We start from the raw sequence: 24,829 nt of genomic DNA, 5'->3' as shown, positions 1-24,829 counted from the left end.
GTCTACTAAGATCTTTCTTTCATTCTTTCTTTTTTTTTTTTTTTTAAATAATTTTCGTAAAAATAGAAATAAAACGCATCCTTCGAACTCATGTAATTTTTCATTTAACTATTCGATCGCGACGTTCGAATTCGCGAACTCGAAATGTTTTGTAATTATGACGAAAGTATCAATATTAAGACAAATAATATAAAGTACAAATCGTAATATCATCGACTAATTAATTATTATATATCGTTGATCTTCCTTAATCCCTATTATATTTGTATCATAAAAATGTATGTCATTAGATATTAACTTATCTAAAACAATCTATTTGAAATTTATCAACTCATATATTTTTTCGTTAAACTTTTTTGGTTTTGCAGCCTATTAAAAGCGAAAACAATTTTGTTGAAAAGAAACAAAAATAATAAAACCGATATGTAATGTGATAAATCGAAATGACGTAATCAGTATTCGCTAATCTGTGATGAGTCCGATTAGTGTGCAAGTGTTATTCTACATGTTTAAAAACTTCGAGCCATACATTCATGTGATACGTTAAACGCGTTATTTAGTTAGTAAATTGGTGATAATAATTGTAGTTCTCTTTTCGTCGTGCAGCTAACACTCACATTCATGTCTGTATCTCGCCAATAACAATTTCACACTTCAGAACAAAATCTTACGTTTCCGAGACATTTATCAATTTGTTGATTGTATTACCACATTTAAATTTCCGTTGATGTATACTGCAAATCTTACCAGCCCGATGATGATTTCAATGGAGCAACCATTTAATTTAATCTAAAATTTTACATAGAAAAAGATTTTTACTCTTTGAAAATCAAAAAAAAAAAAATTCATCCAGATGGAAAAACAAATTTTACCGTGTAAAATTACTGAACGATTTATTATAAAATAATGTAATTACAAAGATGTCTACTATTGTGTTTCTATCAACTGTAGACATAACGTTCTAAATTAATTTTAATCTCGTTATAGGAAAAGTTCCATAAACTTCGCTTTTATCACACAGTGTGCTAATCTTAAGTATTCGTAATTGAATAATATAAATTACACAAACATTTTCGTGCGATCAGGTAGTTTTCAAAATAAACTTTTTATACTTAATAGACAAATCTGTCTTGCGTTATTATACTCCTTTGAAAAAAAAAAAATAAAAATAAAAATAAAAAAATAAAAACAAGAAACAATATAGTTTTGTTGTACAGTAATGTAACATTATTAAATCTATACCTATTTAAATTGTGAAAGTTTATTACTAAATTATAATCATTATTTCGTTTTAGCTTTATAATCCATAAATATGAAATCCAAATCTAACTTGTACATTAATCAAAAGATGAACAATATAAATTTTAATATATAACTAATTCATTCCATCATGTACTGCTATTACTGCTTATCTAACAAGGAACATACACATTATTGTAATTATTTTACTATATGATATATCATATGCAATGCTTTCTTACTTTCATTTTTTATCTCCTCCCGTTAATGCTACGAATGTGCATTGAGTGTGCCCTTTATATGAACGATAATGATAATGAAAACAATAATCGAATGAAATTACATTTACATACCTACAGCTCTATATATACTAATAATGTTTTTTTTTGTAACTATTTACTTCGCAATCATAAGTTCTTTTCCTTAAACTAATAAATATTAATTACCCGACTTTTGTAATTCGCTCATTGTGAAGACTTTATACATTTAAATGGTTTTACTTTTAACAATTTATCAACTGAACTCTAAATACTTAGTAAATATTATATGCAATATCTATAATTTTCTATAAGATATAATCTTTTACATCGTTTACAGTGTATCATGTAAATATACTACTTCATAAGAACGTTGTACACAATTTTTCGCGAGTATACTAAAAGATAAAATTGTCTGATGATAATGCATTAATTCCAACCAAATTCTATGTCTTCGATCTTTATGTTTAATCCTTCAAATGTTGTGTCTATTGGAGGATCAACAAAACTATCATCCAATCCAATTTGCTGCACAAAAATTAGCACTGTAACTATGCACTTGTATTCTCTTAATAAAAACGATAGATATTAAAATATCAACTTTCATTCTTTAATACAAACCTGTAAAGCAGCTATATGAGATGGATCACTAACTAATAAAATTTGTGGTTCAGGATCTGTTATGTCTTCAGATACTTTAGAAACTTGAAGCTGTGTTTCTTTTTCAGTTGTTAATTTCTGAAAAAAAAAAAAAATAAATAAATAAACAAATATAATAGCATATTAAATCTCTGAATGCTGCAATATGTTATAATTGTTTTGCTTACATTTTCTCTTATTGTACTACTCTTCTCTTTATTGTTGCTTTGAATAGATCCATCTAAAGTATCTTGTAAAAAAATATCAGTACTATCATCGCTATCAACTAATGCATGTGCTGTTCTTTTGTGCATTACAAGTGTGCTGCTTTGTCTGTATCTCCTAAAACACACTTTACACTCAAATGGCCTTTGTTGTGTATGAACCTATAGAAAGAATGGAAAACATTTATACATTTTATATTATGATATTATTAAATTTATACTTACAAGATGATGTTTATAAAGACTAGAATATTCTGTAAACCTCCTTCCACAATTCTCTATGGAACATACATATGGCTTCTCACCAGAATGTATACGTATATGATTCTTATAGTTTGTTGCACTAGCAAAGGCTTTACCACATTTAGGCTGCGTGCATTTATACGGACGTTCGCCAGTATGTGTTCTTACATGCACCTGAATTATATGACATTTATTAGATATATTTTTAAAGAAACTCCTTCGTTACTTTATATTGTTTATACTTCTTTACCTTTCTGATATTGCTCGTTGTGAACGATCGACCGCATCCTTCGAATGGACACATGAAAGGACGTTCACCTGTATGAGTCCTAACATGTTTTAATAAATCTCCAGATGTTTTAAAACTTTTATTGCATGCTTCATTAGGACACTTATAAGGTTTCTCTCCGGTATGTGTCCGCAAATGAGCTTTTAAACTATAACCAGTGGAAAAACTTTTTTTACATTTTGGATGTGTGCATCTATAAGGTCGCTGGCCAGTATGAGAACGTTCATGCACCTAAAATAGATACTTATGTAAATATTTAATATTCACAAATTCCATATAATTCTGTATAAAAGTAAAAAATATATCACCTTGAGATGATGCGGTGTACTATACACTTTTGTACATCCTTCTCTAGGGCAAGGATGTCGTATTTTTTGTTCAGACAATTTGTTTATCAAAATTTTGGGCTCTTTCTTTTTCAACTTTCCATCTTCTATCTCCCATAAATCATCGCCAACATTTAAATGACTAGCAACCATATATGCTGTTCCATTGATAAATTCTACTTGTGGATATGTATTTTCTGTGATATCTACAGAAGTATTTTGAGCATCCAAAAAAGCTGGATCTACCTCCAACTGAAGAGTTTTACCATCCGCAAATTCAGATAAATCTCGTAATAAAATAGTTTCTCCATTTTCCAATTCCAAAGTCGCATCCCCATTAAGTGGAGATTCTACGGTTATAATTTGTTGCAATGTACACACAATGTAATTACACGTACACAATGAATCATTCATAGTTCTACTTATACAAACATATAAAATTTAACATAAAACAAACCATCGTCGCTAAAATTGTTTGTCAAATATGCTTGGGTTCCATCAGGTAATGTTATTGCTGTTAAGGTTGTACCGAGTAATTGTTCGTCCAGAACAAGTTCTTGTACCTGGACGTTATTTGTATTTCCTTCGTCAATCATGACTGACAGACATCCCAAAACATCAGCCGAGTTATTCTAAATACAACACATGTAACAATTTCACAACAATGAACACTTTATGCATTATTTACAAATAATTTACCCTTACCGATAATTCGTGTAAAACTGTACCGGTTTCTTCCTGATTCGTAATAGTACTCGTGACAAAACCCGTTGATTCTTCATCCTGTGACATAATTTCTTACCGGCGTGGAGCTAAAAAAAAACAATATAACCGTTTGATAATCGAACAACAAAGAAATCACCGCTAACTCGAGATAGAAATCTCGAAAGGAATGTATAAATTATGGGTAATACCTAACGAATGAAACGCAACGCAAAAAAAAAGTGTTATTTATTATTTTTACCGCGTAAACCGGTTCGTCGTTATTTCAGACATTTCTTCGAATGCCTAATGTACTATTAAAGAATGATCATGGCAGAACGTTTAAGTTAGATTGTCTATTATTTATTCCGATTCATGTCGTAGGAACGACGATACACAATGGAATCTTTCGAAAATAAATTGTAAACCTCAAAATACGAGCGAAATCAATGCAACAGTGTCTCTCGCCATTTTCCCGTATGAGTATGTCAACAACGGGATCCGTAAAAATCATGCGAGGCGGCATATCTTTTCGAAAAATGTGTTCCGTTCTTTCTCACTCCTCACTTAATCAATACGCCACCGAAATTTCGACACGATAAACTGAATTTTCGACACCTCACGATTGGCCACCAAAGAATCTTGGGAAATATTACCCATAAACTCAGGACGCCCGCGAAATATTCTTCCCTAACCAAAGCGAGCGAGCCGGAAACCGATGTGCCGCCATCTAACATCAAATAATTGTCAGGGATTCGCTTGAAAGAAAAAAAAAAAAAAAAAAAAAAAGAGTTTCCGCGCCACGCGAAAAATATTTCATTGAACTCCTTGCTTTCCACATAGAACGCCATTATTTTCAATCGCGCACTTTAGAATTTTACGAAGTCTATTTTTTGAATAATATAATCACGTTTAGCGTTTATTTTCTTTTCACTATATAGACATTTATTTATTTAATTTTTTCATTTAATAATCGCACCAATGCATTCAACAGTATAATTATAGTAACTAAATCGTATACGTTGATTCGTAAATCAATAACTTTACAATCGTTATCAATGATCATATCGCTGTCATGTTGTTTTCTGCCTAGGGCACAGGAACACCTTGTTACAGTTCTGATTACAAGTCGATGCGTCGCACACGCGCGCACACGACCATGATTTCATTACGCAAATTCGTATGACTTAAGATTAACGATTGGATCGGTTCGAACAAATATCACGTACCTTCGTATTATTTATTTTGTATGTAATATCAAAGTATTAATATATGTGATACCAGTTTGACTCGATCATTCAATTCGTAATCATAGATTTAAAGACGAGTTTAAAACTCTTAGCTTCGTATTACAGATAACATTCTTTATCGTCATATTACAATTATTTGGTTATCTGAAAGTTCCGGATCAAACGGAAGTTATAGTTGTGAAAGTAGAGCAATCCTATACGATTCCAAGTGTCCTGAATGAGAAATTTCATTGAACCTCAAGGACACCTCTTCAGATGAGATCAGCACGCGTTCGTCGTTTTACTTTAATTCAAACTTGAGCGTAATATGACTGTATATGTTTGCATTGGGCAACGCTTTTACGTGCTAAAAAAGAAATAGGAAAAGTAATCTTTGGAAAGATCAGGTAAGATCTTCAGATAATATTAATCCATTTTTTCACTAATGGAATAAAGGTTATTCGAATAATTAAAAATTTTAACATTTTGCAAGAAAGAATTCGAATGAATTTGGAAAACTATTCTTAAAAAATGCAAATATTCCTGACTGCATTGCGATTTTAATGACATCTTTCAATAATATATAAAACAATTATATGTTTAAACATTATTTATGCATTATCGTTCGATATACCGATTATTTGTTTAAATGAATAACAAACAAAAATTGTACTTATTTTCCAATTAACAATTGATATTCACTTATATTATTGCTACCTGAATAACCATAATCGGTAATCGTTGATTCGACTACATATTTCACCGAACTTTACCCATCAGGGACGTCTGATTTTCAAGGACCAGTAAAGTGTACGCGAATCGAAATGAAAGTTATATATATACATATATACCTTAGCCTCCTTAAAGTATCCTTCTTGATCGTTTTCCAACCCAGGTGGCGTATACGTATATTTTAGAAGGGGGATGTTGGGGAGTATATGCATCGTCGTCGACATTCACCCAAGACGTTCGAACTGGATCAGTTCTTCGAAATATCTGCGCTACGTCGTAACAATTTCGTCCTGTTTACTTTATTTGTTTCAATTTACTTTCCTTGAAGTTTTCATCCGTATATATCGCGGTTTCTTTATAGTGTTATTGTCGAAACAGATAATTACGGTGCTTCTACATCATAACATTATCGTGCATATAAGAAACATTAAGAAACAAAAAAAAACAATAATATATACAGATCATAGTCAGATATATATTTGAAATATACATATATCGAAGAGCGGCAAAAGAACCGCCAAATTTCAAGCTACTCATGGTAAGTATCACATCAAGGATTCTGTGAAGTTTCAGATCTTTCGAGTCAAATCCTTCCATTATAATTTTTATAGAAAACATCCCTTAGATCTCTTTGAATATAATCCTTAACTCTCTCCATACGTATTTTCTCCCAAGAGTTATGGATAACTATTCTTCAAGATAACCAATTCGAAATATTGTAATTAATTTTATATAACGATTGATAAACGAAGAAAAAATTAAGAAACCTAAAGAAAAAAAATTCTAATTTTTATCTCAATTAACACCAATGACTCTTATCTTAATTTTTAGATAATTTTTGTTCTGCTCATCTCTCTTTTTGATGCTTGAACTTACACTTCGTAATGTATCATTGTTAATACGTAATTCTTTTAATATAATAATAATTGTCTTACTCAAATGATTAACTTACTATTGTATTGTGAACTCGGTTTTTAAAACCCTTTTTAATAATGGTGAAAGTGTCCAAAATACTAAACAAAAAATTAATTGTAGTTTTTGCATTTTTTTTTACAAAAAAAGATTTAAATAATATTTAAATTAAGCAATAATGACTATATGTATCAATAAATAACATACCATTATATAATTCTCGTTTATATATACTTTTTAAATCACTTTTATATAACGTTATGTATCGATATGAAAATTTTATCATATCTTCTGTTTCTGATTTTTCTTTTTTTTTTAATTATTTTCCTGATTTTGGATAGTAATTTACTTTCAGAAGACCTTTTGTAATTTTTTATAATCAATCTTTTTAAAAGTGTAAGTTTAATGGAAATCAAAAATCTTCAAGTTCTTCGAATCTAGCGACTTGCGTATGAAATAGTGAAAGTATTAATGATATGTGGTGCGACTTTTACATGTTTACATTTCTAATGCAGATAGGTGCAGCAATCGATCGAGAATACTTATCGAATGGCGCTGTTCGGATCTTGTTCCGGGTTCTTTTCTCTTATCAAACTAATATCTAGAATAAACTCTTGCATCAAACATATCGAAATTTCGTAGTATACAATAGTGTTCAAATAACGTGACAGAATTTACTTATTACGGATATATAATGAAGTAAATGATAGTATGCGGGAATAGTAAATGAACGGCGAAAGAGTTCGATATGCACCATCGAACACACTCGCGTTGAACTTGTTATCTATCGTAAGCTATTGAGAAAAAGGTGCGCATATAGATATGTGAATATATAAATATATATAAAAACGGACTTAAAAATTATATGGTAAAAGAGTATTATTTATCGCATATATATGTTCGACTATACATGTGACTGCACACGAATACGTAATGTCTATTGTGTAATGAGTGTAACGAAAAGAATAATAATGACCGCCATTGCTCTCAGATACCATACAATATTCGGATATATTTATTCAAGTTGGAAAGGAATGCGAATGAAGCAAAGTTACCACAAGCCGCCTATACACTTTCGTTACAAGATATGAATCACGAAATAGAATGTACATACTTACATACATATATATAGATGGATATAATAGGATATATTTATTCAAGCAACTTATTTAATCGAACGCGTTGTTGTACGCGTTTCCCTTGCATAACTAGTCGGTTACATATTTCTAAAATGCGAACCAACTCGCGCGTCTGTCTTCTTTATACTCTTCAACAGGGATTCTCAACAGCAGAACTTGTAAAAATACGCTTAGAGCTCAAATAGAAATAAAAGAAAAAGAAATAAAAGAACGGAAAGTTAAAAAGCTGTTCTATGGGATTCTCTGATTCATATATTTCGTATTATTTAATATTATTAATTCTAGTTTGATCTATCTATATAAGGGGTAGGGCAATTACATATTTTCAGGGTGAAGGATAAAAAGTTGAGAATCCCTGCTCTTCAGGATACTAGAGTGCACTCACGTGACGAAATTATGACCGCCAGTGCGCGAGCGCACAATCTATGTAACTTTGAAAGGTGTAACTATGTGTATGTACGTATTCGCAATCGAACATATAGAGAACAGGGTAATATTTAACTATCTATGTGTATCCAGCATCCGTAAAACGATCTGCGCGCTTGAGTGCGTGTAAGGAATGGTTGTTACATTTACAACAGCCGATAGTACGAGAAACTGTTTCTCCGATCTTTCAAAATAGCTTTTCTTTCCCAGAATTCGATCCTACAAAGATATTTTAATTAAACGAACTATTTCATTCTCATTTTAAATTAGAATAATTTTTATAAATTTTTTTCTAAACATACCAATTGTCCAACGAGCACGGTGCCTTTTATATTCGATTATAAAGTGATATAAAAAAATAATATAGATGACTAAATCGTGATAATGGTCGTAAAACAAGCGAAAGTTTCTAGTCCACAGACTAATTAAAATTAATTTTTTCTTAAACATTAAAGCACCTACTTTCAATTATAAGCATCCATTAGTTATCATTAGAACACCTACTACATGAATATTAAAGTTTATGATAATTATATATACATTTTCTGAGTCTCTTAATATTATAATCTCATAAATCAATAACCATATATTAATATTGTTATATTTTTTCACATTCTATTATCAGTATGAAGAATAATTATGTTATGTTAAGTTACAGGCAAAAGCATTAGTCCTTTTATCGGTAATAGCAACCATCAAAGCTTTACCAATCGCAAATGTTCATGTGAAATTCGTCTCTCGACCTCACGTATACGAACATGGTATTACAACAGACGGTTAGTACAAATACGTGTATAGTCGAACTGATTTCACTAAACTAATTAAAGCACAATTACAACGAAATAAAATCGTTCGTTCTCGTTACAGGAGATCGTACGATCTATCAAAAATCCTTTGTTTCGATCGGACGAAGAAGCATTCCTTCAAATCCACGAAGACAATTTGGTACGCCATATTCTTTCTTCAAGATACATTGAAAAGATACACGTAATACATTTTGATTATGTTTGTTTTTAGGAGAACGCATACGTACCGATTCCAACTTGCAACAAATCCCAGAAATTGGAAAATACGCAACAATAATAAAACCGGAAAATGCTGAATCATTATGGCCAGTTGGGGTCTTCCTTCCCCCCATAGACGTGAATGACCTTGGTCATAGTTCTCAAGAATCTAGACATATAACGCCCGATTACAGTAACGGCTTAGGTAATAAAACTTTTTTAAATAATATGAAAGATACGATCGATTGTACTTTCACAAAACTAATCCCCCTTTTGATTTATATAGAATATCACGATCCTTTGCTTCTGACTGGTACGGAAGCAATGATGGCGGTGAAATACATTTATGGACGTGGTGAACTCTTTTACGATGATTTTCCACACGTACGTGCTATATTGCGAAATCAAGAAGAGAGAAGATTAAACGGCCTACACGATCATATTCTAAGCAGTCTAAGGTCTAGCTCTCCTTTTTACAAAAGACACCAGCATTAAAAATGTAAATTTGAATTTGGCTAAAAAGTGAGTAGCTATTTTCATACAAATTTATACAACGAATTCGAGCAGAAATCCGACAGGAAAATAATTGCCATCACTAACAATAACATGATCTATGAATTAATTAATTTAACGTCATTTTTATTCAAAATCACAATATTTAATTTTTAAATATCATGACATAATCATCAGACACATGAAATAATTTCATAGGATGAAATCTATTGTTATTTTAAACTAAACTAAAGCAACTAAAAGAATATTAATCTATAAAAAATCTAGATGAACACATAGTCATATAATTAAATAAATTATAAATGCTTTAGAAAGTAGTGATATGCTATTATTAAATATACCATCGAATTGTATATACCAATGTGTAATACTTTTCACAGCAATTTATATAATTTTTTTCTAAATTATATAAGAAAACAACGTGTATCACTCTTACTCGCATTAGAATTAGAATCGTATCTCATTCATTACGGAAGAGTCCTGTTTACAGTTCAAGTTCAGAATAAAAGAAAGATAATAAACATCAAAAACAAAATGAAATAAAAAATCGTAATATGATACGAGCAATAATATGTAATCTTGAAGATCTAACACAGATATTTTATTAGTATTGCATTGGTATTTGCATTTTAAAATAACTTATAGAATTGTAATTAAAATCTTACGTGAGAAAACATCATCAACACGATGGGAAATAAAACGTTTGTTAAAACGATTGTAAAAAAAATCATTATTAGTTCGAAAAAATCTTATTGAAATGATGAATGATGCAAACTTAAAGATTGCTACATTTCAATGATAACAACGCAACATATAATATTTTATATCAAATAGACATAAAAATCAAATAGACAAATTGTCTATTGTTTCTGAGATAAAAGATTATATTGGATCATTGGCAATGAAAAATATAGAAAAAATTTACAGGATCCATCGAACGGTAATACATAATATCAAGGCTAGTAACGAATAGGATATGTTGGCGTTTATCGCTCCGTTGCAAAGATCTCCGAGACAAAGGCACATGTAAACTTTTCTATAATTCCACGTAGTATAAGCGCATCTTTCTTCGCCATCATCCGGTCCTCTTTGAAAGCACAGTCTTTGCGTAGCGGTACCGTATTCTGAAAAATACGATCGCCATCATGGAATAATACAAATGAAAAAGAAAAGAGATTAACATTGCAGTGTTACTCTTTGAAAGAAATGACATGATATATAGTGCAATGTTTCTCACAAAGAAGTCTGTAATAAAATCGAAAGGAACCACAAGAAGTATAATGCAATCCTATACAGTGGACATAGCAGCAATGATCGATCGTTGATTACATCGAATAAGATCGGTTTCAACATCGAGTGAGATCTTCGTCTCCATTCAGTCAGAAAAGAGTAGACTGCTTTTATTAACTGACAATAAGAATCAAAAGGAATAAAGCAAAATATTCAATATTAAATCGATGCTGAATATATTGTTTACTTATAATTAATGTTAATATTAGTTAATTTTAAATTAACAACCGATTTCTGATAAGAAAGTAATGTTCTTAAATACAGAAATTTACAAGATTCGAGTTCTTTGATATGAAATATCATAAAAACGAGATATATGTACTATATAATTATATATTAGTGTTTTTCTTCTACAAATTGGAAAAGTGATAATTGAAATAGGAAAAAAAAGAAAACTCTTGAATTAAAGATATAATCGGTAGCTCGTAGAAACCGATATTGTTCTTATTTCTTAAGAATAGCAACTAAAGTGTATATCTTTGGAGCAATTTTCTATATCTTCTTCTTCTTTTTATACGTATAATACTAACCGTTGTTTAAATTTTGACTCTCGATTATTTTACCGCACCAACCGGATACACAGGGTACCATATCCACGCCTCTTTCTAAATCTATTTGCGTGGAATTCATCGTAAACGGATCCTTACACGAGCCTAGCTCTCCTCTCGATCTGCAATGAACGCATCTTCGAAGTGCTGTTGAAGAAAGTAAGACAATGATAGAATGAAAATATATTTTACATTTTACATGTCGAAGAAAGTTTAAAATGCTCCAGCGAATAAACATTTTTTTGTCTTATTATATATATAAAAAAAAAAGAACTGCCTATAACTTTTTCTTTAAAATACATAAAATCTAATCGAATTAAAATGACCTACATCATATTTATACGTGTATTATTTTTTATATTATTATACTATAGATTGATATAACATAAAAAAAAGTGATAGGCAACTTTCATAATTATTTATACATACGTTCTAAAGAATTTTCACAATTCGTCATATGATAGAGTAACTATTGAAGAATTGTAGAAACATTTTGTTCGTTGTTACTTTTACTAAAATACAACATAGACAAAAATTTGCTTGAGAAAACATGAATTGCGTTTGAAATACGTAGAAGAATGAAACGATTGTAATAACTACATATAAGAAATAATTGATAATAATGTTAATAAAGAAACAAAAGAAAAATGTTCTGATTGTTAATGGTAATCAAGAAACGGTAAAACGCAAGAGCCGCGCATCGGTGAATACCATAAAGCATTTGTCACCGTTCAGGTGAAAGTATCGTGCTAGTTTGCGGTATTGCAGGTCGCAAGTACGAACCATATAGTTCGACTCACCAATCGTTGCTGGAGGTAGATTGAAGTATAAAATTGACAAAAATACGACGGTGCACATCCTTAAATCCATTCTGCCGATCGTTCTATTTCGTTGCATAAACACGAATTGAGAGATTTACGCGTCGAAAGTCACCAAGAACGGCGGAAGGTGAAATATCAAGGAGAAACGATCGAGCACAGCCATTTTGGAACTAACCGGTAGGACTAACAGACTCACCAGAGAGGGCTACGCGTACAACGCGATCTCTTTCCTTTCACTTGACTCTTGGGCTCTTCACTTGGCTCTAAGGCCGTACACCATTAGTATTTATGTATACGTATACGTATACATATACGTATATGTATATGTATATGTATACGCGTGTACAATGAAAAAGAATCGTGCGCTGACGATAATTACTTTCTTTAGACGAATCATCGATCGTTGGCTTAAAAAGAATGTCTATAATTGTGAAACAACAATTTTCCTTTATCGCGATGCGTTCGAAGCATCCTATTAAGCGACAATCATCGTTCCCTTTATAAAACAATGAACAAACATAATATTCGTTTGTTTCCAAAAATTATAATAACTAGAATTGTTATGAAAAGTAATAATTATTCTTTTACGTATGATTACGTTTGATATCGATACGAATAATATTATAGTATATGGTATCAGATATCCATACATTTACTGTTTTATTTTTCATTTCCCACGCATATTGTAGGAATACTTTCTTCTTCCACATCGTTTTTCTTCTCAGGAAGCACTACTTTGAAGGTATCTCTTCGTCTACATGCCATGATCAGACCGGAACAATAACAAAACGAAGATAATAATAATATGAATCCAAGATAACCCATGTGACGCATAAATGCTGTAACGCCGCAAAAGAAATAAATAAACAAATGAAATTTATGAGAATGAATATCTTTATCTCACCTAATGTAAAAAATTTCGATTTAGAGACAACAATGATCTTCATTTGCATCATATTGACGTTATCGACGTAACATGTATAATTACCTTCCTCGTCTTTCGTAATATCTATTAGATATAAATATCATTGCATGTTTAATTATTAATAAACTGAATTTATTATTTTCAGAAACGAAACAATACCAATTATGTAAAGAGTTGAAAATGTATCAACCATCACTCGAGCTTCAGTATCTGTTTTACGAAACGATCGACTTACGCCTTGCTTTAAAACAATCGAGTCCTTTTTCCAAACTATTTGCGATTGCAAGTCTGATCTATATTTATAAACCAAAACAACTTATTGTTGTCCAATTATATGAAACAAATACATAACGTACTCCGGACACGAAATAGCAGAATGAGCGCCCTCTAAGAACACGTACTGTTTTCTATATTTAAATTTTTTCCCCTTTTTCTTTTTCTTTACTTTCGTACAATTCTTACATGCCTCTTCCAAATCAAATTCAGGCAAATATCTTACAGCACTGCTGATAAGAGGAAATTCTTCTTGAAGAAGTATAGATCTGTAAAATGCATCATTTTTATATTTTCTATTTGTATTATATGATTCTATTTGCGTCATATTCTTACTTGCAAGGTAACATAGGGGTTTTATTAAAAAATTTTATGAGTAAAGAAGTATGATCCAATATTACGGTCTGTAAAGTTAATAGCAAATAATTACTGCCTATTATATTTTCAAAATTGTCTGATATGATAAAATTTTAACAAATGATATTTTGCATATATATATATATATATATATATATATATATATATATATATATATAGTTTATCAATCATGTCTAATACTATATATATAGTTTACTTTATCAAATTGACGCTTCACTCTACAATACCCTCTACGAGTTTTTACTCCTTTATTATGTATACATTTTTCACATGGACCCCAAGGTCCCCATTCAGAAATTACTTCTAGAATGACGCCTTCTTGTCGTAAATAAACAAGATCAAGCATTCTAGATATCTAAAGCAAAGTATCATATACATAGGTACTATTAGTATTATCAAATATATTTTATATATTGTTATTTCATTTTACATTGTATTTAAAATTCATACAGCAAAGCGTGTAGTCACAGATAATAAGTTTATCACACGATACTCTTCCCATTTAGTAATGTTTCCTGTTTCTATAAATGTATCTCTTTGATCTTTTAACATTGCTAAAATGACATTTTATATGTTATTACTTAATTAAAAATTTTAAAACCTTTTGATTTAAAAATGGAATAGAATCATGTGTATAAATGATATTACGTTCTATTCTATAATTAAATTTGTATTCTTCCTCTTGCCCTTCTTGACCATGACATCGATAAATTCCAGCATCTGTCTTTTCAATATCTTTTATAATTAATGAAAGATCTAACGTTACATAAATTCTATTATATGACACATTATTGTCCATTCCTAACGGTACTTCTTTCTCTGGTAAAGTTTGCAACCGATCTTGATAATACCATATTTTAGGTTGTTTTTCTTCATTATCATTACTACAACATACCCAGCTACATGATTATTTAAAATTTTTCATACTAATATTCATATTTTCATACCACATTTTCATACTAATATTACCAATACATTTTCATCAATAACTATTAATTTTGGCAATATAAATATTTAATATCTCTTACCAGTATCGGCACAGTAACTTTACCATCGTATTAATTTCAGCACTTGCAAGCAAGTATTCGTCACTATCTTCGGAAGTAATCAATCTATTCTTCTCACGGCAATATATGTTATCATCGCCTGTTTTAATCGAGAAAATGTTATTCGCATATATAAAGATAATAAATGATATGCAAAATATCATAATATTAAATCATTTCATAAGAATATTTTCTACTACGCGATATGTAACATCTAAATTATTTACTTCATAAATCTAAGAAAAATGTTTGTTGATAAATATAAATTACGAAGAGACATCTACTTCTCTTTCGCGAGTTATGTACACGATCAAGGCACTAAATATCGAATGAGTAATAAGATATATACACATCGTATTTATTCTATGTACGAAGTCCGATGCTGAGAGATGATTGGTGCTTTCTTCTACGCTCGACCAATAAATTTGAAGTAGTAGTTGCAGAAAAATGGCGCCACTGTTGAAAATTTAACAAAAATACAAAGATATTAACTAGAGAATCTGTGAATAATCAGTGTGACAACATATGTAATGATTAATAATTATATAATTATCGATAACAATATCGATTCTCATAAAATAATATAAAATGTAATTCAGTGCGGTCAAGAAAAAAAAATAAATTAACCTCCATTTTCAATTCAACGTTAAAAAGATTACACTATTAATATATATAGTGTGTATGATAAGTATTTTTATTAAAAATCTATCTTTTAATTACTAAACCTTGATGTTCTCAATACACTACAATATTATAAAGATAATATATAGATAATAAAGATAACAAAATAAAGTTCCATATAAATTGTATTTTACATTTAAATATGGAATAATTCTTAATCATATCGATTAAAATTATATTATTTTATGGCATAGACATAAATAAACGAAATAGAATTATTTATTTTCTGAACATTTTTATATTATGAAATAACCTAAAATGCTAAACTACTTATCATAATTGCGCTATCAACTGTATAAAAATTACTTTGATAGTGCATTGAATAAATAAAATGCATGTATGACATTTCCAAGAACATTGTAAGAATGCAATCTAGCAAGTTACAAAAGTTTTATAACTTTATTTGTATGAATATATTCGTAGGTGAATATATATGTATCTATATGTGATCAACTTAATTTCTACTTTCTACATACATATATATATGAATTTTGCTTTGGAAAACTATTTAACTCAATTTAACCCAAATACATTAAAAATATAATGTAATAATCAAAACGGAAACGTAAAAGCGAATAATATTACGATGTCGTAAAATCTGCGCGCCACCATCTGTATATATGATTAAAAAGTACTTGTTATTACAGATGCAAAGTATTTATTTATATCTTTCATGTATTCCAAAATAAATGTTTTATACAGATATTATTTGTGCATAAGCATATAATTTTACCTAGATATACTTTCTTGATATTATAACTCTATAGCCGATTCGTATGCGCTAGTTACAACGTAGACTTTATGACTTAAATACAATCCCATGATGCATTAGTGATATCAACATGGCGGACACGATTGAAAGTGAGTATAACTCAAATAACTTTTGATCGAATTCAAAGCGTAAAAGGTGTTTCTACTTATTAAAAAAACGATATCTAGAACACCAAATTATCTGGTTCCTTGTAATAATAGGATAAGATATTAGGTTGATTGCAAATAAACTATTACCCAACGTTTCAGTTACGGTTGAGACGACCTGGTTTAAAATTTCAAAAATGACCAATGCATAATTGAAGCGGGACAACAAGATATTCATAAAGCAATATTAGATTTAACCTTTAGAATTTTTTCTATTACTTTATATTGTTACGCTTTTTTTTAGAAAAACTTACAATTATTTTCATAAAACTAGAAATTTGAATGATGCAACAAGTGAGAATAATCATTACAAAATTCATTGCAAGTTTGGTTATGTTAGTATTTTGAAGTTAAGATATAATGATTTAGATCCGTTAAGGCGGAAGAATTTACGTAAGACATTGAATGTGTCTTAACAATTAACGTGTGTCCTTACAGTTTTTGTATACTTTCTTCTTGTATAATACATAATATTAATATATTCTTATAATCAAAGGTATATGTAGTATTTTAATAATCTTGAAACATAGAAACATAAAATAATATAAAATTTAAATTGTTTCTTAACATTTTTAATTTCTTAATATTTTTAATTTCTTAACATCTTTTTTTTTAATTATTTTATGTATTATGCTATCAAATTTGTGATCAATTTCTTCCTTAAATGTAGCATTATTTTATAAGTAAAAATAAACAAAGAAATTTAATAAAAAAGTAAATTACACTAATAATTTTGGCTGTAGCTCAAATAAATTAAAATAAAAGTTTAATAATATAAGAGATAAGTCAATAAAATCTATTTGTTTAGATGAGTCGGCTGAAACATTATTATCTATTAAAAATGGAGGGTATCCTACAGTTGATGAAATTAAAACCGAGGTAGTAGATGATGATACAATGGATCTGGATGATCAGCAAATTTCAAATCATTCAATGGATTTGCATATGGATACAGAAGAATCTGAGCCAATACCTGAGCTTGGACCTGCGGCTTTAGGTCTTCAACGAGTAGGTACTCAACCTCCACCTAAACCAAATCCACCTACTCAACCAGTCCAAGTTTTAAATCGTAGAGGAATGCCGGCTAGAATTAGGAAAAAAAATAAATTATTTTATGATGATATTTTAGTTAATCATCCACATCATAGGTATGTTATTATAAAAAAGATTTAAGATTATTTTAAATATAGTATTTCATATCTTTAATACCTTATAGAATCAAGAAGGATCCTTCTAGTACAGATGTTAAGCAATCTCCTAAAAAAATAGCTCGTCCATCACCAGCAAAAAAACAAAATAGAATAATTAATGAACCAAAGAAAACTAATAGCAATATTTCACATATTCCTAATATAATGCCAACGGTAAAACAAGAAAAAGAACCTGATAAATCTATGCAACCACCTTCACCTGATAGAAAGATAGGACAAAAAATTGGAATGAGACTAAGAAATTTATTAAAATTGCCCAAAGCACATAAATGGGTTTGTTATGAATGGTTTTATAGTAATATTGATAAGTAAGTGTTACTGCGCTTGTTATTACAATGCTGTGTAGTATCTTATTTGTAATATCTATAATATTTTTTTTTTTTTTTTTTACAGAACTTTATTTGAAGGAGATAATGATTTCATGATATGTTTAAAAGAATCATTTCCACAATTAAAAACGCGTAAATTAACTCGTGTTGAATGGTGCAAAATTAGAAGAATGATGGGCAAACCACGTAGATGTTCACAATCGTTCTTTGAAGAAGAAAGAAGAGAGCTAGAAAGAAAACGTCAAAAAATAAGAATGTTGCAACAAAGAAAGACTGCAGATATAAACAGTTTCAAAGATTTACCGCCAGAAATACCATTGCAATTAGTTATAGGTACAAAGGTTACTGCAAGGTTACGAAAACCACAAGATGGATTGTTTACTGGTAGTATAGATGCAGTGGATACAAGTAATAATACTTATAGAATTACATTTGAGAGAGCTGGTCTTGGAACTCACAGTGTCCCTGATTATGAAGTATTGGTAAGTTTTTATATATTTTATAAAAATATCATAGAATAAAATCATATTACAGAAACATGTTTTGATATAATAATACAACATTAATAAATATATTTTGTAGTCAAATGAACCACCAGAAACCATAAGTGTTTCTTCATTTGCTCAAAAATTTAGACCAAGACATGTACAATATGTACCTTCACCACCGTATACAGTAAAATTATTATCTCCACGTTTAAACAATGATCCATTAATCTCTAATGCATCAGCATCAGTACCAAAGAAATCTCATATTGGTGGTAGTATGAATGGCTATCCGGTAAAGTTGCTTGAGTTCATGGTAAAAGTAAATAAAATATTAGCAGCTAAAAAATTGAAAATTAAAAAATTAAAAGAAATGAATAGTGAAGCGGAAAAACGACGATCGTTTGGAGAACCCTTTCCACAAGACTTTGAAAGAAAATATGCAGGGTATGCAAAATACATAAATTCATTGATTACAAAAATATTTGCTATTGTCTTATCAAAATAATAACTTTTCAGAATTATAGTCGAATTGGAAAAAATGAATACAGCTTTACAAGATTATTTAAATGATATACAAGAACTTTGTCAAGAAATAGCTCCTGAACCTAGTGTTGCAGCGATGTTAGCACCATCTCATCTTCGGGAAAAATGTAAACAGGAAGCATCAGATATGGTCGCTAGGAATAATATGATTCATGATAAAGAACCTGGAAAAATGAATCAATTAGTAACAGACTTAACAGCTCTTATGCTACAAGTGAAGGTAATAACATTATAATTACTTTTACATTAAAATTAAAGATTTCATTTTTATTCTACATAATTATGTTCTTTTTCAGAGTTTATCTGATTCTGATAGAAATGCTTATGAATTAAAAGTGCTTCAAGGTACTATAGAACAAATAAGATCAAAGCTTAGTCCACAAAATCAACAAGTTTTTCAAAATTGCGTTGAAATTCATATGCAGCATATTCAATTAGGATTAGGACAAGTAGGTGCTTTAACACCTTTTATGGCTCAAAGAGCTTAACATATATGAAATCATATAGTTTATTCATTGAATGCACAATCCCAGATGGAACAAGTGATATGCACGTTATGTGCTCTATAGTTCATAAAAAACATTTATTTTAACACTGTTCAATATAAAATATAGTACTTTTGCTCATTAAGATTCTTTATAAAATATAAGATATATATATATATATGTATATGTATATGTATATGTATATGTATAAAATTAAGCATAATGATATATTTTCTGTATATATAAATTCACAAATAATGTATTCATCATTTATTGTAGATTTCATTTTATAATACAACAAATATTTGAGAGTAAATATAAGCAGATAACTATTGTTTAAACTGCAGAATTGAAATTAGAATTAATTTTTAATATACGTAGTAAATTCGTTTTTACAATATATTTTACAATAGCAGCAAATAAAAATAATAATGTAAAATATAATAATTTAAAATAATATATTTTGAGAGTATTCTTTTATGAACTTCAATATGTAGCCTACATCTTTATTTTTATACAATGTGAATGATAACTAGGGATTTCGAAAATTAATTTCGTTGTATTCATTGAAAATCTTCATTGATATTTTACAAATTCTTGTAAAAATGTTTAATCTAAAAAGTTTAATAATACTGTTTGTATATCTGTTACGATTTGTCTTACAATTTAGCATTAGTACAAAAATGCTATACTAACAATTGTAGTAATTAAATGTTAGGTAAGTATAGGTCACTAATGATAAATTAAATATTTTTTTTCATTTATGCAATACATTAATTTTATGAATGGAATTTTATTTTTATTTTCATTTTCATATATATACTCAACAGAGAGAATTTGTATAAATGGTATATCTTTGTTATTATGAACAAAAAGTGGAGATAATAAATATACATTATTCTAAGAAAAAAATAGCATTTATTCTTTTCATGGTTTATATTCAATATTTACTAGACATGACCGTATAATATATAAAACTTATATTTTTAATGTCATACATCAGACAATTCCATAGTGTGCTATTTATTACAGACATGCACTATAACATCATTATCAATATAAGAAAAAATTATATTGATACATTTATGTAGTATTTGTTTGATAATGAACAAATTTTTGTAATTTTAATAAGCATACTTATGTTATATATTTGAAAATACAAAATTTATTAAAAGAAATTATAATTTAAATTATTTAATCAGGAAAATAAGAATATCTAAACGTTTTGAAAGTTTAAGAAATTGAAACTAATGAATGATTGATAAATGAAAAAGAATATAATATTTTTAGAAACACTTATTTTTTTTAATGATATATACCATTTTTTAATAATGCAATTTTGTTATTACTCTTTTATAAATTAAAAAGTTAACTGCAAATGCCATTACAATTTCTAAATATCTTTTCATTATTTTTTCTGGACAAAACAAAAAAACTGTTAGTCATACGAAATGTCAAATATATTACAAATATTACCTGTGTTAACAGGGTAAGTTTCAAATATACAATATAATATTTATCTAATCACGAACGTTGCACACACATTAATTTTGCTTTAAAGCTTTTATACATAATCATACGAGTAGTTGATAATGGCATCTTTACTTCAAAAATGGTAGTAGCATAATATAGTAAGAGTATAAGATGATGCAACAATTAACACATTTATGTTCTAACTTAAAAATTTTTACCTATGATATTAAATTTGTTGCAACATACTGTGTACTCTTATAGTTATCTCATTATGCTTTCTTTTCTTATAGTTATCTCATTATGCTTATATAGTATTCTCATTATGCTAGTCAAATACAGTACCTAGATATTTTATTTTCAATTTATTTTTTATGTTTATTTAAAGTTTCTAGTAAAACATCTGCATCTTCACTAGTTTTCACTCTTAACAAAACTGGTGTAGGTGGAGGTTGTGAATCTGGCAGACAAACCAACATTATGGTATTTTTATTCATACGTTGTGTAGGAATACTTTCAGTTAATAAAGTATTCAACAATAAATTTCCCAATGAATTTTCTGCTCGTACTATTAACTGCGTCTTTCCGTTTGGCGTTGGTTTCAAAAACAATGTCCCTATACCCCTATCACTAAAAACGCCGTCTTTTTTAATAAACACCTTACATCTGAAAATATAATAACAAAATAGTCGTCGATTGTACATATTTTATTAATTTATTATACTATTTTAATTTTATACAATTTTATTCATTAATTGTATATTCATAGAAATATTCTAATTATCTAGTAGAATAACATAATTTACCTTTGTTCATAGATTGCTCCTTCTTCTGTAACTGGTTTAAAGTCTGGTTTTGGAGGTTCCTCAGCATCATCATCTTTAGATTGATTTTCAGATTTGTCTTCATTATCTTGTGATTTTACGACTTGAGCTCCAAATGAGAATGGTTTTGTACTAAAATGTAATGGTTTTTTTTTTTTTTTTAGATCAATATCAAATACTTCAATAAAAGAAGAAGTAAAATTTTTATGAAAGAATAGCAGATAATTACTTTCCAAAACTAAAACCAGCAGATGGGCTAGTAGCTGTAGAACTTTGACCAAAACTAAATGTAGTAGTATTAGAGGATGTAAATGTAAGACCACTACTTATTTTATCAGATTTTGATTCATTATCATCTTTAATTTCTGAACCTGAAGTTGGCTTAGTCAATAGTGGGTTTCTTTCTGAATTTGGTTTGTCAAATATATTTTTATTAGATGTCTTTGTCTCAACATTACCAAAAATTGGTTTCTGTATGTTGGTAAGTTGCTCTATGTTATTGAAAATAGATTTTGGAGTATCTGATTTTTGTTCTATATTACCAAATATTGATTTAGCATTAACACTGACATTTCCAAAGATTGATTTTTCTGGTTTCCAATCTGATACTCCAGAATAAGCTTTTACATTTGTAACTTCATGAGTACTATCACTTTCACTTTTATTACTACTATCTTTGCTATTATTTTCCTTGGTATTATCCTTTCCAGATGAAGTTTGTTCATCATGTTTTGGTTTCTTAGATTCATTCCCATATTTTAATTCTATTTCATTTAAATAATTTGCATAATCCTTAAATATAGGTGTTAAAATACAAAATGGATTTGCATCTACATGTGTTTTAATCCACTGTGCAACACTTTCATTTAATCCTTTTAATTGCGCAAAGTATTCTGGAGATTTTTTAGAAACTTTGTCATTTTCTTGTTCATTTTCAGATATTTCAGTTAATGATGGTTTGACTTGTTGGACATTTTCTGTCTTACTAGTTCCATTTTCTGAACTTTTGGTAATTCCACTATTCGTGTTTGATATTGACGAGGATGATGATTGAAAAGTAGTACTTGTAGATGCTAAGAAATTAAATGGAGATGAACTAGTAGTTGGGGTATTGAAACCTGTAAATCCACCAAATGCATTTTTGCTTGTTTCCTGAAATATATCAAATTTGCTTGCAATTAAAAAAGATCATTATTTAAGTATGACAAATAAAAAATATTACACAAAATTTCTTACATCTTTTGGAGCTAATCTACGCCTAGCAGCTTTAATTACTCTTTTCTGAAGAATTTCGTCAGATGCCTTTGTAAATGTTCCTGCATCTTCAGGTTCGTTTTCTTCATTCCAATTATCATGATTTAAATCTGTAGTTGCCGTACGTTTAGTAGCCATTTATAATGTTTGTAACTGAATATTAAAGATTGTATACGTTATATCCTATAAATTTTTTAAATATATATATATACACATATACATACATACATATATATATATATATATATATATATATATTTCTGACATTATATTATTATACTTAAATTTAAATTGCGAAAAATAAACGTTTATAATTTATTTTTAAATAATACATTATGTTTTTACCAAGTGATATTGTCAACAATATCGTCAAATTCAAGAGGTTATAAACTAGAATGAAGGAAACAAAAAGTATGAATTAATTTTTACACATCTGGAAAAACGATAAACAAAAAATGGAAATGATAATGAATAAAACGATCTATTTAATTTATTTTATTTACAAATACTTTTTAAGTAAAGTTTATAATACCGATCAAATAACCTCACAATGTTCGAAATATTGATTTTTTAAAAGAAACACCATACATTATTAATATTGAAGTAAGACTTACTATTATAAAAAATGAAATATAACAATCAATAAGAATTTACAGGATAACTATAAAGTTAAAATATTTACAGCATTCCAGCGTTTATATTAATTCACTACACACTGATACTTTGTGTCTGTGAGCAAATTTGTCCGGGATCTACAATCATAAGATACGGTATGAATCGTCAGGTTTGGCCAGGATAGAAGGAATGGTCTACTAAAAATGCTATTTTGTGTAAAATAGAGATATATATATGATATTTTTAGGCTAGAGTTAAACTCAAACAAATCAAAAGTGTTGAAAGAATACAAATAATGAATCACAACCAAGTATTTACTACGGAAAATAGTGAAAATATCAATTGTAAGAACTACATTGAAAAAATAAGAAAACACGATGAAAAGTTAAACGGTTTAATAATCTTATAACAAATATATCTTTCTCGATAAAACGTTACATATAAAGTCAAATTTAGAATTAGAAGGATATATGCTCTTAATATCACAATCGAGGATGATAACGTAACATGCTTATTCATATTCATATTCATTTTGTAAACACAACACAGTAGAAAAAGATCGAATTTGCTACTCCTAAGAAAAGTAAATAATTAAAATGCTTCATCGATAGACGAAGTGTTATTCCCAATTAAGTACGCAGATTCAACGACAATAATCGATAGAGCTTTAAAAATTCTCATAAATCGATAAAAACATCTTAGAAGAGGTAATAAAGTCATCTTCGATTCGTCCATCGAAGAACCGGGAAAATCGAGACAGTTTTCGTTTCTCGAAACCATGGAAAAATGGAGAAAGATAGTTAAGTTGGCGCGAAAATTAGTTGAGTGATAACGATCTACGTGTGATGTACTGGTG

At 28.8% G+C, this 24,829-nt stretch overlaps 6 protein-coding genes across 16 annotated transcripts; 2 read left to right on the top strand and 4 right to left on the bottom strand.

Annotated features, from left to right (window-relative positions):
• Positions 1–876: 876 nt before the first annotated feature.
• On the bottom strand, positions 877–6,024 carry LOC127063003 (zinc finger protein 76-like). Of its 5 annotated transcripts, none has more exons than XM_050992130.1 (9): positions 6,000–6,024; positions 3,923–4,029; positions 3,675–3,849; positions 3,200–3,567; positions 2,853–3,122; positions 2,585–2,776; positions 2,324–2,521; positions 2,118–2,234; positions 877–2,024 (listed from the first exon to the last, which is right to left on the bottom strand). In XM_050992130.1, exons 2-9 carry the CDS (start codon positions 4,007–4,009, stop codon positions 1,926–1,928), a joined length of 1,506 nt encoding a protein of 501 aa, XP_050848087.1. In that variant the 5' UTR covers positions 4,010–4,029; positions 6,000–6,024; the 3' UTR covers positions 877–1,925. The 5 variants fall into 5 exon arrangements, with proteins under 5 accessions (XP_050848087.1, XP_050848084.1, XP_050848086.1 ...); XM_050992127.1 differs by lacking the exon at positions 6,000–6,024 and adding an exon at positions 4,576–4,657; XM_050992129.1 differs by lacking the exon at positions 6,000–6,024 and adding an exon at positions 4,132–4,569.
• LOC127063007 (uncharacterized) lies at positions 5,119–10,432 on the top strand. Its single transcript, XM_050992137.1, has 7 exons — positions 5,119–5,166; positions 5,275–5,555; positions 6,044–6,418; positions 9,010–9,133; positions 9,225–9,302; positions 9,375–9,566; positions 9,648–10,432. Exons 3-7 carry the CDS (start codon positions 6,416–6,418, stop codon positions 9,854–9,856), a joined length of 606 nt encoding a protein of 201 aa, XP_050848094.1. The 5' UTR covers positions 5,119–5,166; positions 5,275–5,555; positions 6,044–6,415; the 3' UTR covers positions 9,857–10,432.
• A 172-nt stretch (positions 10,433–10,604) lies between these two features.
• LOC127063008 (uncharacterized) lies at positions 10,605–13,174 on the bottom strand. 2 transcript variants are annotated; one of them, XM_050992138.1, is made up of 3 exons: positions 12,513–13,174; positions 11,695–11,859; positions 10,605–10,998 (listed from the first exon to the last, which is right to left on the bottom strand). In XM_050992138.1, exons 1-3 carry the CDS (start codon positions 12,607–12,609, stop codon positions 10,796–10,798), a joined length of 465 nt encoding a protein of 154 aa, XP_050848095.1. In that variant the 5' UTR covers positions 12,610–13,174; the 3' UTR covers positions 10,605–10,795. The 2 variants fall into 2 exon arrangements, with proteins under 2 accessions (XP_050848095.1, XP_050848096.1); XM_050992139.1 differs by having other exon boundaries at positions 12,142–12,771.
• An 18-nt stretch (positions 13,175–13,192) lies between these two features.
• LOC127063009 (uncharacterized) lies at positions 13,193–15,469 on the bottom strand. The gene is made up of 9 exons (XM_050992140.1): positions 15,138–15,469; positions 14,758–14,993; positions 14,560–14,663; positions 14,306–14,464; positions 14,068–14,135; positions 13,815–14,000; positions 13,618–13,751; positions 13,438–13,542; positions 13,193–13,372 (listed from the first exon to the last, which is right to left on the bottom strand). The coding sequence occupies exons 1-9, from the start codon at positions 15,317–15,319 to the stop codon at positions 13,194–13,196; spliced, it is 1,353 nt and encodes a 450-aa protein (XP_050848097.1). The 5' UTR covers positions 15,320–15,469; the 3' UTR covers position 13,193.
• Positions 15,470–16,584: 1,115 nt separating this feature from the next.
• Positions 16,585–20,269, top strand: LOC127063495 (protein lin-9 homolog). Of its 2 annotated transcripts, none has more exons than XM_050993363.1 (7): positions 16,585–16,697; positions 17,563–17,902; positions 17,971–18,273; positions 18,359–18,776; positions 18,877–19,226; positions 19,299–19,545; positions 19,622–20,269. In XM_050993363.1, exons 1-7 carry the CDS (start codon positions 16,679–16,681, stop codon positions 19,811–19,813), a joined length of 1,869 nt encoding a protein of 622 aa, XP_050849320.1. In that variant the 5' UTR covers positions 16,585–16,678; the 3' UTR covers positions 19,814–20,269. The 2 variants fall into 2 exon arrangements, with proteins under 2 accessions (XP_050849320.1, XP_050849321.1); XM_050993364.1 differs by lacking the exon at positions 16,585–16,697 and adding an exon at positions 17,104–17,250.
• LOC127063496 (nuclear pore complex protein Nup50) lies at positions 20,258–24,828 on the bottom strand. Of its 5 annotated transcripts, none has more exons than XM_050993368.1 (6): positions 24,412–24,828; positions 23,973–24,110; positions 23,341–23,541; positions 22,334–23,256; positions 22,087–22,236; positions 20,258–21,946 (listed from the first exon to the last, which is right to left on the bottom strand). In XM_050993368.1, the coding sequence occupies exons 3-6, from the start codon at positions 23,494–23,496 to the stop codon at positions 21,646–21,648; spliced, it is 1,530 nt and encodes a 509-aa protein (XP_050849325.1). In that variant the 5' UTR covers positions 23,497–23,541; positions 23,973–24,110; positions 24,412–24,828; the 3' UTR covers positions 20,258–21,645. The 5 variants fall into 5 exon arrangements, with proteins under 5 accessions (XP_050849325.1, XP_050849326.1, XP_050849327.1 ...); XM_050993369.1 differs by having other exon boundaries at positions 24,041–24,110; XM_050993370.1 differs by having other exon boundaries at positions 23,341–23,511; positions 24,041–24,110.
• Position 24,829: the final 1 nt, after the last annotated feature.

This window comes from Vespula vulgaris, chromosome 4 (genome assembly GCF_905475345.1).
Source record: "Vespula vulgaris chromosome 4, iyVesVulg1.1, whole genome shotgun sequence".
NCBI classification, from domain to species: domain Eukaryota; kingdom Metazoa; phylum Arthropoda; class Insecta; order Hymenoptera; family Vespidae; genus Vespula; species Vespula vulgaris.
Note: the sequence above shows the minus strand (reverse complement) of the source record. Positions and strands in the feature narration are given on the sequence as shown.

What these genes read in the sequence shown, in the direction of transcription:
- LOC127063496 (XM_050993368.1), bottom strand. Translation starts at nt 23,496, where the DNA reads ATGGCTACTAAACGTACGGCAACTACAGATTTAAATCATGATAATTGG. An exon ending in GTAGATTAGCTCCAAAAGAT is followed by an intron (nt 23,257 to 23,340) that starts GTAAGAAATTTT and finishes GATATATTTCAG; the next exon opens with GAAACAAGCAAAAATGCATT. An exon ending in GGAGCAATCTATGAACAAAG is followed by an intron (nt 21,947 to 22,086) that starts GTAAATTATGTT and finishes TTATATTTTCAG; the next exon opens with ATGTAAGGTGTTTATTAAAA.
- LOC127063008 (XM_050992138.1), bottom strand. Translation starts at nt 12,609, where the DNA reads ATGCAACGAAATAGAACGATCGGCAGAATGGATTTAAGGATGTGCACC. An exon ending in TCTACCTCCAGCAACGATTG is followed by an intron (nt 11,860 to 12,512) that starts GTGAGTCGAACT and finishes TTTCTTCAACAG; the next exon opens with CACTTCGAAGATGCGTTCAT. An exon ending in GAGTCAAAATTTAAACAACG is followed by an intron (nt 10,999 to 11,694) that starts GTTAGTATTATA and finishes CGTATTTTTCAG; the next exon opens with AATACGGTACCGCTACGCAA.
- LOC127063495 (XM_050993363.1), top strand. An exon ending in TCCCTGATTATGAAGTATTG is followed by an intron (nt 18,777 to 18,876) that starts GTAAGTTTTTAT and finishes TATATTTTGTAG; the next exon opens with TCAAATGAACCACCAGAAAC. An exon ending in CTCTTATGCTACAAGTGAAG is followed by an intron (nt 19,546 to 19,621) that starts GTAATAACATTA and finishes GTTCTTTTTCAG; the next exon opens with AGTTTATCTGATTCTGATAG.
- LOC127063009 (XM_050992140.1), bottom strand. Translation starts at nt 15,319, where the DNA reads ATGATATTTTGCATATCATTTATTATCTTTATATATGCGAATAACATT. An exon ending in ATTTAATTATAGAATAGAAC is followed by an intron (nt 14,664 to 14,757) that starts GTAATATCATTT and finishes ATGTCATTTTAG; the next exon opens with CAATGTTAAAAGATCAAAGA. An exon ending in TGAAGCGTCAATTTGATAAA is followed by an intron (nt 14,136 to 14,305) that starts GTAAACTATATA and finishes TTAACTTTACAG; the next exon opens with ACCGTAATATTGGATCATAC.
- LOC127063003 (XM_050992130.1), bottom strand. Translation starts at nt 4,009, where the DNA reads ATGTCACAGGATGAAGAATCAACGGGTTTTGTCACGAGTACTATTACG. An exon ending in GTACACCGCATCATCTCAAG is followed by an intron (nt 3,123 to 3,199) that starts GTGATATATTTT and finishes TATCTATTTTAG; the next exon opens with GTGCATGAACGTTCTCATAC. An exon ending in GTCTTTATAAACATCATCTT is followed by an intron (nt 2,522 to 2,584) that starts GTAAGTATAAAT and finishes TTCTTTCTATAG; the next exon opens with GTTCATACACAACAAAGGCC.
- LOC127063007 (XM_050992137.1), top strand. An exon ending in ACATGGTATTACAACAGACG is followed by an intron (nt 9,134 to 9,224) that starts GTTAGTACAAAT and finishes TTCTCGTTACAG; the next exon opens with GAGATCGTACGATCTATCAA. An exon ending in AAATCCACGAAGACAATTTG is followed by an intron (nt 9,303 to 9,374) that starts GTACGCCATATT and finishes GTTTGTTTTTAG; the next exon opens with GAGAACGCATACGTACCGAT.